Source organism: Hibiscus syriacus, unplaced genomic scaffold (assembly GCF_006381635.1).
Source record: "Hibiscus syriacus cultivar Baekdansim isolate YM2019G1 unplaced genomic scaffold, ASM638163v2 tig00000340_pilon, whole genome shotgun sequence".
In the NCBI taxonomy this organism is placed as follows: Eukaryota; Viridiplantae; Streptophyta; class Magnoliopsida; order Malvales; family Malvaceae; genus Hibiscus; species Hibiscus syriacus.
Genome location: NW_024061783.1, coordinates 13,573,013 through 13,586,582, shown reverse-complemented (window position 1 = coordinate 13,586,582; position 13,570 = coordinate 13,573,013). Strand labels below are relative to the sequence as shown.

Below are 13,570 nucleotides of genomic sequence, written 5' to 3'. Positions count from 1 at the left end.
ACCGATTACATAATTGGATTAAGGATAATATTTATGTATTTTAAAATATTAAGAAGAGATAGTCTTCAGACAATTAGATGTCATTTTCCAATATTTTAAAATAAATAAATATTTCCACTAGAAAAACCTAAAAAAATTGATTGCATTGAAAATTAATTAATTTTGAAGGGAAAAGTAAATATTCACTATTTTAAACTTGTCGAGACAATTTGTTAATTTTATTAGGGATTAAGTTTTGATATTTTTAAATTATTGAATATCACTTATCTTTTCTAATAATATAATTCAGATTAATGAATTTAATTTCTTTCTTTGGTTGAATAAAAATTATTGAATTCTTAGGAAAATTATTATATTCATTTTATTTCAGTTGGAAAGAGAAATATTCATCATAAAGTATTTTAGGGAGTATTTTCTCTTCAATTGGAAATAAGAGAATATTTTATATTTTTCTTTAGAATTTTTGTATGGTTGAATTCGGAATAATAGAATCGTAATTTAAATATGTATTCGAACTCTTAGATTTCTACTATTTACAGACAATATAAAATCGATGGGTACTAATTTTAGGCGTTGTGGGGTGCTTATCCTTCCCCACAAGTAATCGACACCCGAACCCTTTTTCTTACTTAAAAATAAATTTCTAGTTACACGTGGATCGATGTATTTTTTAAAATGACATTTTTCTTAAAAACTCTTTTTAAAAGAAATTTTTTTAGGTTTTCAAACTACTTAACCTAAAAGGTCGATGGCGACTCCCAAACGTTTCTTTTACAAAATCGAGTTTTCACAAAATAAGTCGAGACTCGTCGTATCGCCGGAAATCGGTTACGATACTATGCTTTCGTGGATACCTAATATTTGTCGTTTGAATATGTTAGGCAACTCAGGTGTTGAGATTAGAGAAGAGAGTTTTTGCTTCTTACTTCTCTTCAACTTGAGTTTCAGTCCACTTTCCCATTCTCCGTTATCATCTTGTTTTTTTAACTTATGTTTCGGTTCTTTCCAACATTGTTGTCGAACGTGAACCTCATCTTCAACCACATGTTTTCTTGCTTATTGGAAACTCTTGGAATGGATAGGATCATTGTTTTTAAACAAAAAAGGAGTGAACTAAAAATTTTGTACTCCAATTATCGTTGGCATCGTCAGCCGACGATGATGGTGGTGAATGAAGATAAACAATATGAGTCGAATTCATGGATTAAAATGATATTTTATCTAAAGATTAGGATCAATTGATAATGAACTCATATTATATTATTCTTTCTTTCTTTCTTTCCTTCTTTTGGTTACCCTCCCTTATTTTAAGGTTTCACCTTGATTAATCCGGATTAATCCATGTTGCACATCTAATTTTGGTGGATGAGTCTTCTAACAAAGATTTTATACATACACAACGACTTGAACTCAAGATCTTGCTTAAACGATATTAAATTACTTATAATTTGAACAAATTTCTTTTTAAAATTCTTTCAATTTTATCAATATAAAAATTTAGTATCATAAAGTTAAAATATAAAATTAAACAAATATATAGAATTCTTAAGAAAAAAATTATTGATTCAAAGTTGAGTGCATCATTTACATATCTGTCAAGTATAGACACTCGATCAAGGTTAAACTTTAGGGTAAACAATACCTATGAATATTTAACATAAGGACTAAATTATTTAATTGAATATTAAATTTATTTAATTAAATTAATAAAAATTAAATTGATAGAATGTGTAAATATTAATAATCAAATGTATTATTTTACTTACATCACCTCTTTCGTTAATGTTAATGGTTAATGGCTTAATTGACAACAATAAAATAATTAAAGAATTTGATTGACAAAATTAAAATATCGATGGCCAAAGGATTGATTGACAACAATAAAATAATTAAAAAATTTGATTGATAAAATTAAAAGATCGATTATTAAAATATAAAGAACAATAATTAAGCGATTATAGATATAGTTTACCCTAAACTTTAGGGTGTGTTTGGTTGGAAGAATGAATGAAATCTACATTCCCCCGTTTGGTTGGTCGGAAATGTCATTCCCGGTAATCTTACATTACCAATAGTAGATTTTTTGGGGTATATTACCGGGAATGTCATTACCTCCTTTTCCTTAGGTATTGTTGGATTACCAGCGTTTTGAACTAAAATGTCCTTAATTTTTTTTTAAATATCATTATTCTGTCATTGAATAAAAAAAATTATACGAAAGTTAAATTATAAATTTATCCTTAAACTATTTTAGATTTATAAAAAAAAGTCTATAATTAAAATTTTATATGAAGTTCAGGGATTAAAATAAAATTTTACCCTTTCATTAAATATTTTTATATTTTCAATTTTGTAATATATATATATATATAAATTTTATGAATTTAATTTTTTTAAAAAATATATAAATATTTTCTAACTTGTTAAAAAAATAAATATATAATAAAGATAATTTGGACAAATATATATTAAAATAATATTTTATTCCTTTAACTAAATACGATAATCTTATATTTCTGCTAAACCAACCAAATACAAAATATAACATTCTAGTAATTCTATTTCTTGATAATCTTTTATTCTTATTGGTAATCTTTTATTCCGTGAACCAAACGTACATATTTATGTGTACAATGAAAAAAAAAGAAACAAGAAGATACCGGAAACCCTTAAACCTTAAACCTCGGCCGGCCAGCCAGCAGCTGAGAAGAAAGATGAAGAAAACCCAGAAAACAAACAAAGAGAGAGAAGAAAAGACGAGTACTAAATCAAACACCAAAACCCAAACCAAGGAATCGGAGGTATTTGCTTCGTGTTCCTTCTCCAGCCTTGGCCTCCACTCCACTCTTTCTGACCAGCTACGAGGTTGCTCCCCCCGTTGTTTTTGTTTTATAGACATGTTACTTGTGATTTTCTTTGTAATTAATTCTACATTCTAACCCTTTAAACTCTCGTGTACTGAAAATCTATTTCTTCTTAAACAGAAAGGTTGGGTTTTGAATCTCCAACTCATGTCCAAGCTCAAGCTATTCCTGTTATACTCTCTGGTTGTCATGTGTATCCTTCCCTTCTCTACATTTCTGCTGTTTTGTTAAGCATTTTTTATACATTTTTTCCCATTCCGCTTGCGTTTTTAATGTATACTCTCTGTCTCTCTTACACACACACACACACACACTGTTGGGTTGTTTTCTTTAATTTGCAATTGGGTTTGTTGTGCAGTTCTTGTTTCCTGGATCGGAGGGTTGTTTTTAGCTCCATTTAATACAAGTTGTATTCTGCTCAATTGCTTTGTTGCTTCTATTATATTTAATTCGAGGTTTTGTGTTTTTGGTTGCTCTTTCTAGTATTTGATACTACCACTTTTGTCCCATGATAGTGTATTTAGCATTTTATCAATCCAGAGATTTCTTCTTTTTGTACTTGGATTGTTTTTAGCTCATGTTTTCTAGTTTTTTTCCTCATCTTTTTAAGTGATTTTGGGATCCTTGATTGGAGATTGTATTAGACTTGTTAATGCAGAAACGGGTTCTGGAAAAACAATAGCATATTTGGCTCCTATAGTTCATCACTTGCAGGGTTACAGTCCCCGAATTGAGCGCTCTCACGGTACTTTTGGTATGTTTTATGCTTTTAATAGGATGTGTTATGATGCTTATTGTTTTTTGAAAGTCCAGAGTGTTTGTTTCCATTGCCATGTGAAATTTTATTGACTCACAGGAAACTGAAATCAGATCTTGGAGACAGTTTAATGGGAATTAGCCTATTTTTTAGAATGAATAATTTAAAATATTTCCGTTCTGTTTGTTTAAGCATGAATATAATAAAATTTGATGTTTGTGACAGCGTTGGTCCTTGTACCAACGCGAGAGTTATGCTTGCAGGTTTATGAGATTCTGCAGACTTTATTGCATCGTTTTCATTGGATTGTTCCTGGTTATGTAATGGGTGGTGAAAACAGGAATAAAGAGAAAGCCAGGCTGCGAAAAGGTACTTTCATTTTTCTTGGTTTTGCTGAAGTCCTCAGTTTCACGAAGTTTGTAGTTCCACGTTCCCACAAATTCAATTTGGTAGACCTATGAATGTGTGTCGAGTGTCTAAATATCAACTGGTTATATCAAATGTTTTTTATAATTGTTTTTTTAATCTTTTCCTCTTTAAATTAAGTTAATGAATGTTTCATATGATTCATTTCAGGCATTTCTATTCTTACTGCAACTCCTGGACGGCTGTTGGATCACTTAAAAAACACATCATCTTTCATGCACACAAATATGCGGTGGATTATCTTTGACGAAGCAGACAGGTTTAGTGTGATATATCTAAGGTTTCATATGAGTGGATCTTAACTTTCTGTTTCATATAAATCTTTACCTGACTGCATATCTTGACAGAATTCTGGAGTTGGGATTTGGCAAAGATATTGAAGAGATATTGGATCTATTGGGTTCTAGGGCAAACAAATCTGTTGGAAAGGAAAAATCCTCAGAATTTCGAAGGCAGAATTTGCTATTATCAACTACATTAAATGAAAAAGTAAACCATCTTGCCAAAATTAGTTTAGAAAATCCTGTAATGATCGGTCTTGACAACATGAAGACACAACCAGATTCGTCAGTTAACCAATCAGGATCCTTTAGTTCTGATGTAGATGAGGACCTTGATTACTCAGGCAACTTTGTAAGTTCTTCTAGTGGGGATTATAAGCTTCCAGCCCAATTGGTTCAGAGATATGTTAAGAGTATACATTTTATACTCTCTTTCTTTCTCTCTGGTTTGTTGACCTTGCTGAGGATATGTGAATATTAAAACCTTTTACAGTGCCCTGTGGTTCAAGGCTTTCTGTACTTCTTTCTATTCTAAAACATCTTTTTGAGAGAGAAGCTTCCCAAAAGGTAATGCAATAGTATAATATTGTTATCTCTTGTTTCCTAGAACATTCTTTAAGATATTATCCACTGAATCAAATTGGGAAGTAGAAGATGCCAGTTTCCATGCATAAAATTTAGTGTCAATTTTATATTGATTATATTTGTGACCTTGCATCAGAGGATTCCTTTGGTTTGTATTCCCTGAATAACTGCAATTAGAGAGTGGAACTTCATGTGCTTACTGCCTACACTGTTTATAGTACCTTGTTCAAGTGTAAATGATTTGTTCATTGTCTCTGTTGTCTTTACTTTGTTGCTGAAAGTTACTTTTAATAACATAATTCTACTATTCTATACTTGTTTGATCTTAATTCAAATGATCATTCTACAGGTTGTGGTATTCTTTTCAACCTGTGATGCAGTGGATTTTCACTATATGCTGTTGAGTGAATTCCAGTGGTCACTCTACTCGCAATTTGATGAAGAACTCAAGCAGATGTTTCTGAAATACAAAACTTTTAGGTTACATAGGAATATGAAGCAAGAAGATAGAAGAACCACTTTCAGTGCCTTTAAAACAGAAAAATCGGCTCTTCTTGTCTCTACAGATGTTGCTGCTAGGGGCTTAGATTTTCCAAAAGTTAGATGTATCATACAGTATGATTCTCCAGGGGAGGCCACTGATTATGTGCATAGGTATTTAGAGGCAATTTTCTTGGAAATATCTATCTATTCTGCTAGTTCACAGCATTATTTACTTGGTATGTTTTTGTTTTGTCTTGATGGATTTTGACCGTTATTTATTTCTGCAGTGTATTTGGATTCCTCAAATCTTTACTTGCTGTTTGAAGTTTGATTAGCTTCTGTGTGCTCATTCATGCACATTTCTTCAGAGCAAGAGCATTATAAAGAAATTTTAGCATGGATGCTTCTTGTTGATCAAATTTCTAACTGATTATTTGTGAATTCTTGTCTTGATTAGTTTAACTGTAAGAACACTTTCTGCTAGATAGTTCGGTTAACAGTCTTGTTTTCTAATGTGTTGTGCAACTAACTTTTAAGTATATTAGATGTAGCTGACATATGTCATGGTCATATGTTCAAATTCTTGTTGAACTAATGTATATGGTCAATTCAAGCTTAAAGCTTCCTTTGATCTATGATGCAGAGTAGGTAGGACGGCTCGACTGGGTGAAAGAGGAGAATCCTTGCTATTTCTACAGCCAATAGAAGCGGATTACTTGCAAGACCTTGAGAAACATGGAGTCTCACTGACCGAGTATCCACTCTTCAAAATATTAGATTCTTTCCCATTGCATGGTCAAATGCACCGTGTCAAGAAGTTTGTTTCTTTAGAATCACATCCGTGGGTTGTATCACTTCAGAGGGAGCTTGAATCATATATTTCAGCAGAGGTATGATTTATGCATATAGATCTTATTTAGCCATTATATTTTGTGAACTATTTGTCTGTCCTCTTTTCCTCGCTGCCTTCGAATTCATTTGATTTTGAAAGATGGTTATTGATTTTATTTGTTCTCTTTATCTGCTTCAAAATAATGTTTTCCCTGGTATTGTTTTCACAGCCAAAGATTAAGAAACTGGCAAAGGATGCATTTTGCTCTTGGGTTCGTGCATACACGGCGCATCTCGGAGACCTGAAACGAATTTTCATGGTGAAGAAACTTCATTTGGGACATGTTGCAAAAAGTTTTGCATTAAGAGAGCAGCCATCCTTGGTTGGGAAACATTCCAAAACCAAACATCTGAAACCAGAAACGAAAGGGGTATTCAAGAAGAGGTCTGAAGCAGAAACAGAAAGGGGCAAAAAGTTTTGCATTAAGAGAGCCACCTGGTTGGGAAAACATTCCAAAACCAAACGAAAAAGAGGAAGAGGGATCTGAAGCAGAAACAGAAAGGGGTATTCAAGAAGAGGAAAGTTGCCAGTAAAACATGAATCATACAATACTAACTCAATTTGAGCATATTTACTTGTGTTTCTCTTCACAGTTTTTATGGAACTGATGAATTGCTTATATTTCTTGTTCAAAGTAATAGAATGATAATTTACGAGGGTTATTGAACTCGATCAATGATATTCGTATATTTACGCATGAATTATGTTTCAGATGATTTCTGCTTCTGCATGTTGTAAATATATCAGAAATATCATTTGTTGCCTAAAGTTTGAATCTCTACATCTGCTATCATTTCTTTTATCCCAAGTCAAGGTTCACTTTGTGTTAAAAGAAAATTCTGAGAAAATGATGGATCATGAGGTAAAGGGAGAATCATATGAGATGCGAAGAAAGGGGGACAGCATAAACATGCTAGATGAACTCTGAAATTTGTTGGGACATGGGACAAATATGCTCGCTATTCTCTTTTATCCTCCTCGAGCTCTTCGCTGAGCCTGAATAAATCATCATTTGATGCCTTCCTTTCCTTCCTTTCCAGCTTGACTGTCGATTCTCCGGTCAATAGAACACCACTGCTAGTGAGTGAGAAACCCTCCTCTTCAAGCTCATCCCCCGTCTCGCTATACGCATACCTGAAAAATATAACAATTTAACTATTATGATGATGAAGTATGGTTAGAAAGGCAAATAAACATATAGTATGCGAGATGTATATACACATATAAAGTATATTAAAAAGGCCAATCTTACAAGCAGGATTATCGTGCCAAAAGTGAAAAGTGTAGAGAATGTGAAACCAACCCTTGTTGAGTCCCATACCGGTGATATTCTAGATGCAAACAGTGACTCGGGATTGTCTAAAAGATCGCTCTAAAGAATTTTAAGTGAAGCTGACTAGCTCGAGTAAGTCCCGGATTCCATTTAGTTTGCCTAATGCAGTATGCCTCGATAGATGCTCGTATAATATGAAAAGAAACTGCTCATTCTTAAGAAAGCAAAATAACCCTGAGATCGGTTCAAGCTTCACAACTCTAAAGTGACTACCTCATTATTTTTTTTTTCCAGACTCGTAAATCTAATATCTACTGAAAGCTAATTCTTGTGCTTCGAGCACATACAACTGACATGCACCTCAATAGATGAATACACGCTTTTTACTAAAAGAAAATTGATCCAAGAGACAAACCACTCATCTGCCACCAAATATGACATGCATTGGTTCATATAAATCTAACTCATACTCCTTTCAGTAGGTGGATTCCCACAAGGCTGGGATTCGATCCCCGGCACTTGCAATTCTGTTACCCCCAGACCCTAAATACAATAAATGTAACATCCCAAAATCAGGGCTAGTGACTAAAATAAAAGTTTTGAAACTTTGAGGTCTGGTTTCGAAAAATTGAAAAGTTCAAGGACTTATTTGGAAATATTTTGTGAATAATTGTTAATAAATATTAAATGAAATAAAGGGTAAATTGGTCTTTTCACAAGAAAGATTTTTATCTTTCTTTTATGGGATATAAAACACATGGGGATTAGAAGGAAAAAGGAAAAGAAAGGTCTGGAGAGTTAGGTTCAGCTTCTTCTTCTTCCTGTGTGCTCAATTAAAAGGTGAGTTTCTTACAAGTTGATTATTCCTTAATTTTATGATGGGTTTTGATTCTTGGAGGATTAAGGAAGCTTAGGGAATGATTAAGGTGACTTAAAACTCAAAGGTGAACGAGTTATGAGAGATTAAGTAAATAGAGTTTTTAAGTGAATTATTGAAAAAGAAAGAAAATGGATTTTTAAGATGAATTTGACTTGTCAAGGGTCTAATTAAGAAGTTAGAAGTAATAGAAATGAATTACGAACATGTTGGAAATTTCGTAAGATTCTTGGTTTTAAGAATTAAGATGAGTTATAAATGAGTGTTAATTGAAGCATGAGTATCGATACTGGTTGAATGAGTATCGATACCATAAGACACAAAATTATAAATTGTTCAGAGAGTATCGATACCAAAGGAGCAGTATCGATACTGAGGGTATCGATACCATCTAGCAGGTATCGGTACCATTTTGAAATAAGAAGGGCAAAATCGAAATTGGGTATCGATACTACAAGCATAAAGGTATCGGTACTGTGCTTGTAGTACCGATACTACTTAAGCTGGAATTTAGAGATTAGTGCTTTGATTAGCTTGCAATAGTAAGAATCTTTGCAAGTAATTCGAATTCCGATAATTATAGGATTGTGTATTCATGTAGATAACGATCGAGAGCAAAATGCGGACAAGTCGACCAAGTAATAGTCCTCGAGAAAGATATAAGAGATCGACATTGACAAATGAGGTCAGGTGAGTGCATACTAGTTAATATATGATATTTAATGAAAATAAGACTTGCGACTTGTGACAAGTCTATTTCCTATAGTAGAAGGCATGAATACATAAATATAAGCATGTGTTTGATAGGCATATATGTGTTATAGGTTATTGTATATGTCATATAATTTGTGAATACATGTTAGTGTGATAAGCTATGTGCACGTGTATAAATAATCTATATAATTATATAAGAATATGAAATAAGTTATATGATAGGGACATAAGGAATGATACGAACATATGATATAAGCTATGAGCTCTATGAGATATGACCTAAATGATCATAAGAGATAAGACATATGACAAGAGATATGTGAAAGTAATCTATGTGATTATATGTTATATGAATGCAAGAAAATGTGATATGAGATATATGATAAGAAGATATGAGACTCCATGTGGTATTACATGATATATGTGATAAGAAACCATGAGTTTATATATACTTATGTGATATGAATATGTGTATGTGTGATAACATAAATAATAATGCCCATGTTATGTGTTATGAGAGCTAGGGTATAGTTGGCATGCCAAGAGTCGAGGGTTCTACGTGGTTCTTCGGGACATATATGTAATCCTTTGGAACATATATGTGGTATTTTGGTACACTTATTTGATCCATTGAAATACGTATATGGTTCTTAAAGAGTGGTCCTTCGAGACATATGTGTTATATGTGGTCCTTCAGGACATAGTGGTCCTTCATGACATAGTGGTCCTTCGGGACAAATTCATATGCCACTAAGTAGGAATTATACGAGCTGTGGTGACAACATATGTGCACAACCTCTATGTACTCACATATCTTTAGTTCTCACATGTGTACATAGACTAATAAAGAGGTAATATAAATAAACTTGATATGATAATATGTTTGTTTCCTTGTGAAGTGATATGTGTGATATATGATGTGTATAAATGATAAGTATAGGATCATATGATAAAAAAGAATTACTGATAATGCTAAGAATGAAAGTGATGATATAGGTGCATGTGTGTATTTGTTATATGAAAGGATATATGCTTTTATATATGATATGATAATATTAATTGTGCATGCATTGATAGGAGCAAGACAGGTCAGATTTTCCTTTCCAAAGATCAGATCAAAAATGTATTTGAATACATGTATTTTGTTACATAGAATGTAGTTGGCATGTAGTCTAAATATTTGAATTGTATAACCTCTGATATATTTTGTAAAGCCAATTGATTTTAATTAATGTAAACTATTCATTTTCTTGAATTGTGAATTTAAATTTTAACCAATTTGTAAAGGAGAACGCTTTGAAAAGTCAACGTGACACCTTGGACTCGAATCCGGATCAGATACGGGTTGGGGTGTTACAATAAAGCATCCACACTTCTATCAGATCTCTAGTCATTCTCCTTTCAAAGAATAACATGAAAACAGTTCTTATTATCAAATGAAGTGCACATAAATCCGTAATTGACAACAAAACATCACGATACTGAAGTTAAGCTCTACCTAATAAAGAGAGTTTGAGTTTCCATTTTCCAGGGATTACCTTGTCGTATTGTTTGATGGAGCCCAAAGACTGCATATTACCACCAAAAGTACAAACGCAAGGAGATTCCAGAAAGCAGGGATAATCCATGCCCTTTGCCACAGTTCACTTAATGGGTCAGCTGCATTAAAGTACAACTGAACAACGAAGCTTGATTAGACCTATGCTCTATGTGGAATATCTGATATTTATTTAAATGTCCAGAACTATACAATGATATGAATGATGGTTAAAAGGAGTTGGAAAATGGAGAATTTTAGATCCATTCGATCTAAGAGAAACTAGCTTTCTTCTAAATATGGACTTGAGAGTCGAGATGGAGGATAAAAGACATAAAACAATGAAGCAAACTTGTATATGATGACAGAGAAATATATTAAACAACCTCATAACCAACCCAAGCAATGGAGAGCAGAACCGATATTGCTAGTGTATTGGTAAACCTCCGGTAGAGCGCAAACTTGGCCATGCTTCTTCTAATCTGTACAGAACGGAAATGATTAAACCCTTTTAAATTTCAAATCGATAAAATCTACTAGATTCAGAAATGAAAGTTAATAAATCTTCCCTATGTTGCTAAAGCACAGCTGCAAGCTATTATCACTATTGCCTAAAACAAGTAAAAACGAAATTTACAAGCATGAATATGCAGAAAGGATTCACTTATTGATCTTTCACAAAACAAGGCCACAAGAGAATATGAGCAAGGAGTTTAATTTAAGTTACATTTATAGCACCACAAAATCAAGGCTTACATGCAATGTAAGAGTAAGAAATGACATCTGTTAAGATCTAGTGTATTACGAAATTAAAAGGACATATATTAAGGAACAGTCCAAGCTATTTTCTATGGGGTTATAATATGAAAAGAGATGCATGGTGCTACCTGCAGCTTCTCTAGAGTTTGGGACAATGCGGAAAAGATCCAGATTATGAAACAAGCATCCAACAGAGAAACAGGTAGAACCAGAAATAGCCTTGCTTTTCCAGTTAAGTCGTTGATATTCTGCAGATTTTCAACCAGCCCGAGTGCTTCTGAAAAGAAAAAGTAGGTCAGACCAAGAAGGAGAACTTTGAAGATTACAGCTCCAAGGGTCGGTCGCACAACACCATAGCCCATCGAAACCACTAAAAGGAGTGGACGGGACACGGTCTTCTTAACAGCAGTGAAGGTAACAGCCCAAAGTGTGATTCCCATCGGTCTGCTTCCGGTTGCATTAAAATTTGCGTATTCAAAGTACCACAGAGCCATTTCACACATTCCCAGACCAATCACTGCTGTAATGTGGTACTGCAGTTGTATTATATCTTTCCAATATTGGACAGACCACAGAAACCAGACAAGACCAAGGCCAAGGTATGCTAGACATTAGCCCGAAAAATGTCATTAGTTGTGCCATCTTTCCCGGAAGATAACCTCTGGGATTTCTCCAGACAGTTCTTCCACTGATTGTTGTGCCCATGAGTTCCGGATCGCAAAACATGAAATACAAATAGTACATTCCAGTACGATCGATCTCAACTGTTAGTTGCACCATGGTAGTCTCCCCATTTTTTCCTTCGAAGAAGGTTTGTATTCGCTGCGGACTATATGGGTGATTTGGATCTTGGTGAATGATCACCTCCCCTACATTGCAAGATCCTTCCTTAGAAAGATCCGGAGTGCAACATATTGCGGCAGAATGCAAATATGAACCTCCAATATTCTCCCTATCTTTTACCTCAACTATTATAGCCTCAACCAATCCAGTTTTTTGCTGCATATCGTTCTTCTTTTCAGCAGACTCTTTTGTTCTTCGAAAGATGATCGACTCAAACCTGGAAACAACAATGGCATCAAAGGTACAAGAGAAGTTCCAGAATTGTTTAATCTGAGTCAAACAAATAAAACATCTATGCAAGTACATGATACATGGAATGATATGCATAGTGTCCTAAGTATATGATAGATGGATTCATTATATACACAAAAATTAAAACCAGAAACATGCAAGTACATATAAGCTACCACTTTGTTAATTTATGGTAACTTTTATCCATTAAAAACATAATCTAATCATGAAATGAGCAACCCACTTTACTTAAAAAAGGGGGAAATCCTCCAAAATTGATGATAGTATTAACATTGTTCAAATTAGTTCAAAAAACATTAACCTAATTATCGTAATTGAAACTAAATATAATCCTATAATGCAACATTTTCGAATCAAACAAGTGAAAAAGGGAGAGCCGAAACTAAGAAAGAAAAACAGATCAAGAAAAAAGGGGGAAAACGCAATGATGACCTGATAAAAGATTTGCCATTGAGATGATTATCCTCAGGAGAAGGCTTTTTGTTGGGATCAACATGAAGCTTGGAAGCGTAAAGGCCTTCACTTCCACCATGGAAGAAGAAAGAATTAGAACGGCGGAAAAAGCTTTGGTTTTGGTATTCATGGATGGAACCACCCACTTGGGTTATGGAGAAGCAGCTCAAATATATTAATACTACAAATGCAAGTTTCTGAAAGTACCCATTTCCAATCAGATCATAAGATAAGCAAATGAATTCTTTGGTGTTGCCCACCATCTCTCTCTCTCTCTCTCTGTTTTCAGTTCTGTTCTGTCCTTTTTTGCTTTTGTTTTGTCTGTGTTATGTTTTTTTTATGTTTTAATTTGGACAAAAATTGTAATAAAAATATACTTCTTATTTTCATACTGTTTGCCAAAAATTACGGGTAAATTATACCAGATATCACCAAACTTTAGATATTATATTGTTTATACCACTAAACTTTTCATTTTACTAATTATAGCACTGAACTTTGATTTTCGTTTCAATTATACCATTGGGCCGTTAAATAGTTAACAGCCGGACCAAAACAACATCCTTTTGGTGAG

General features: G+C 33.4%; 1 protein-coding gene and 1 pseudogene across 2 annotated transcripts; one reads left to right on the top strand and one right to left on the bottom strand.

The window, feature by feature from the left end:
* The first annotated feature begins 2,677 nt into the window (after positions 1 to 2,677).
* On the top strand, positions 2,678 to 6,855 carry LOC120204643 (DEAD-box ATP-dependent RNA helicase 17-like). Of its 2 annotated transcripts, none has more exons than XM_039204711.1 (11): positions 2,678 to 2,865; positions 2,985 to 3,057; positions 3,509 to 3,609; positions 3,847 to 3,990; positions 4,198 to 4,306; positions 4,395 to 4,741; positions 4,822 to 4,895; positions 5,263 to 5,567; positions 6,040 to 6,286; positions 6,458 to 6,610; positions 6,727 to 6,855. In XM_039204711.1, exons 1-11 carry the CDS (start codon positions 2,715 to 2,717, stop codon positions 6,826 to 6,828), a joined length of 1,806 nt encoding a protein of 601 aa, XP_039060642.1. In that variant the 5' UTR covers positions 2,678 to 2,714; the 3' UTR covers positions 6,829 to 6,855. The 2 variants fall into 2 exon arrangements, with proteins under 2 accessions (XP_039060642.1, XP_039060637.1); XM_039204706.1 differs by having other exon boundaries at positions 3,509 to 3,618.
* Positions 6,856 to 7,184: 329 nt separating this feature from the next.
* On the bottom strand, positions 7,185 to 13,324 carry LOC120204633 (annotated as a pseudogene).
* Between the last annotated feature and the right edge of the window lie 246 nt (positions 13,325 to 13,570).

Coding starts and splice junctions, on each gene's coding strand:
- LOC120204643 (XM_039204706.1), top strand. CDS start 2,715: ATGAAGAAAACCCAGAAAACAAACAAAGAGAGAGAAGAAAAGACGAGT. Junction 3,991..4,197: donor GAAAGCCAGGCTGCGAAAAG/GTACTTTCATTT, acceptor GATTCATTTCAG/GCATTTCTATTCTTACTGCA. Junction 6,611..6,726: donor TAAGAGAGCAGCCATCCTTG/GTTGGGAAACAT, acceptor GAGAGCCACCTG/GTTGGGAAAACATTCCAAAA.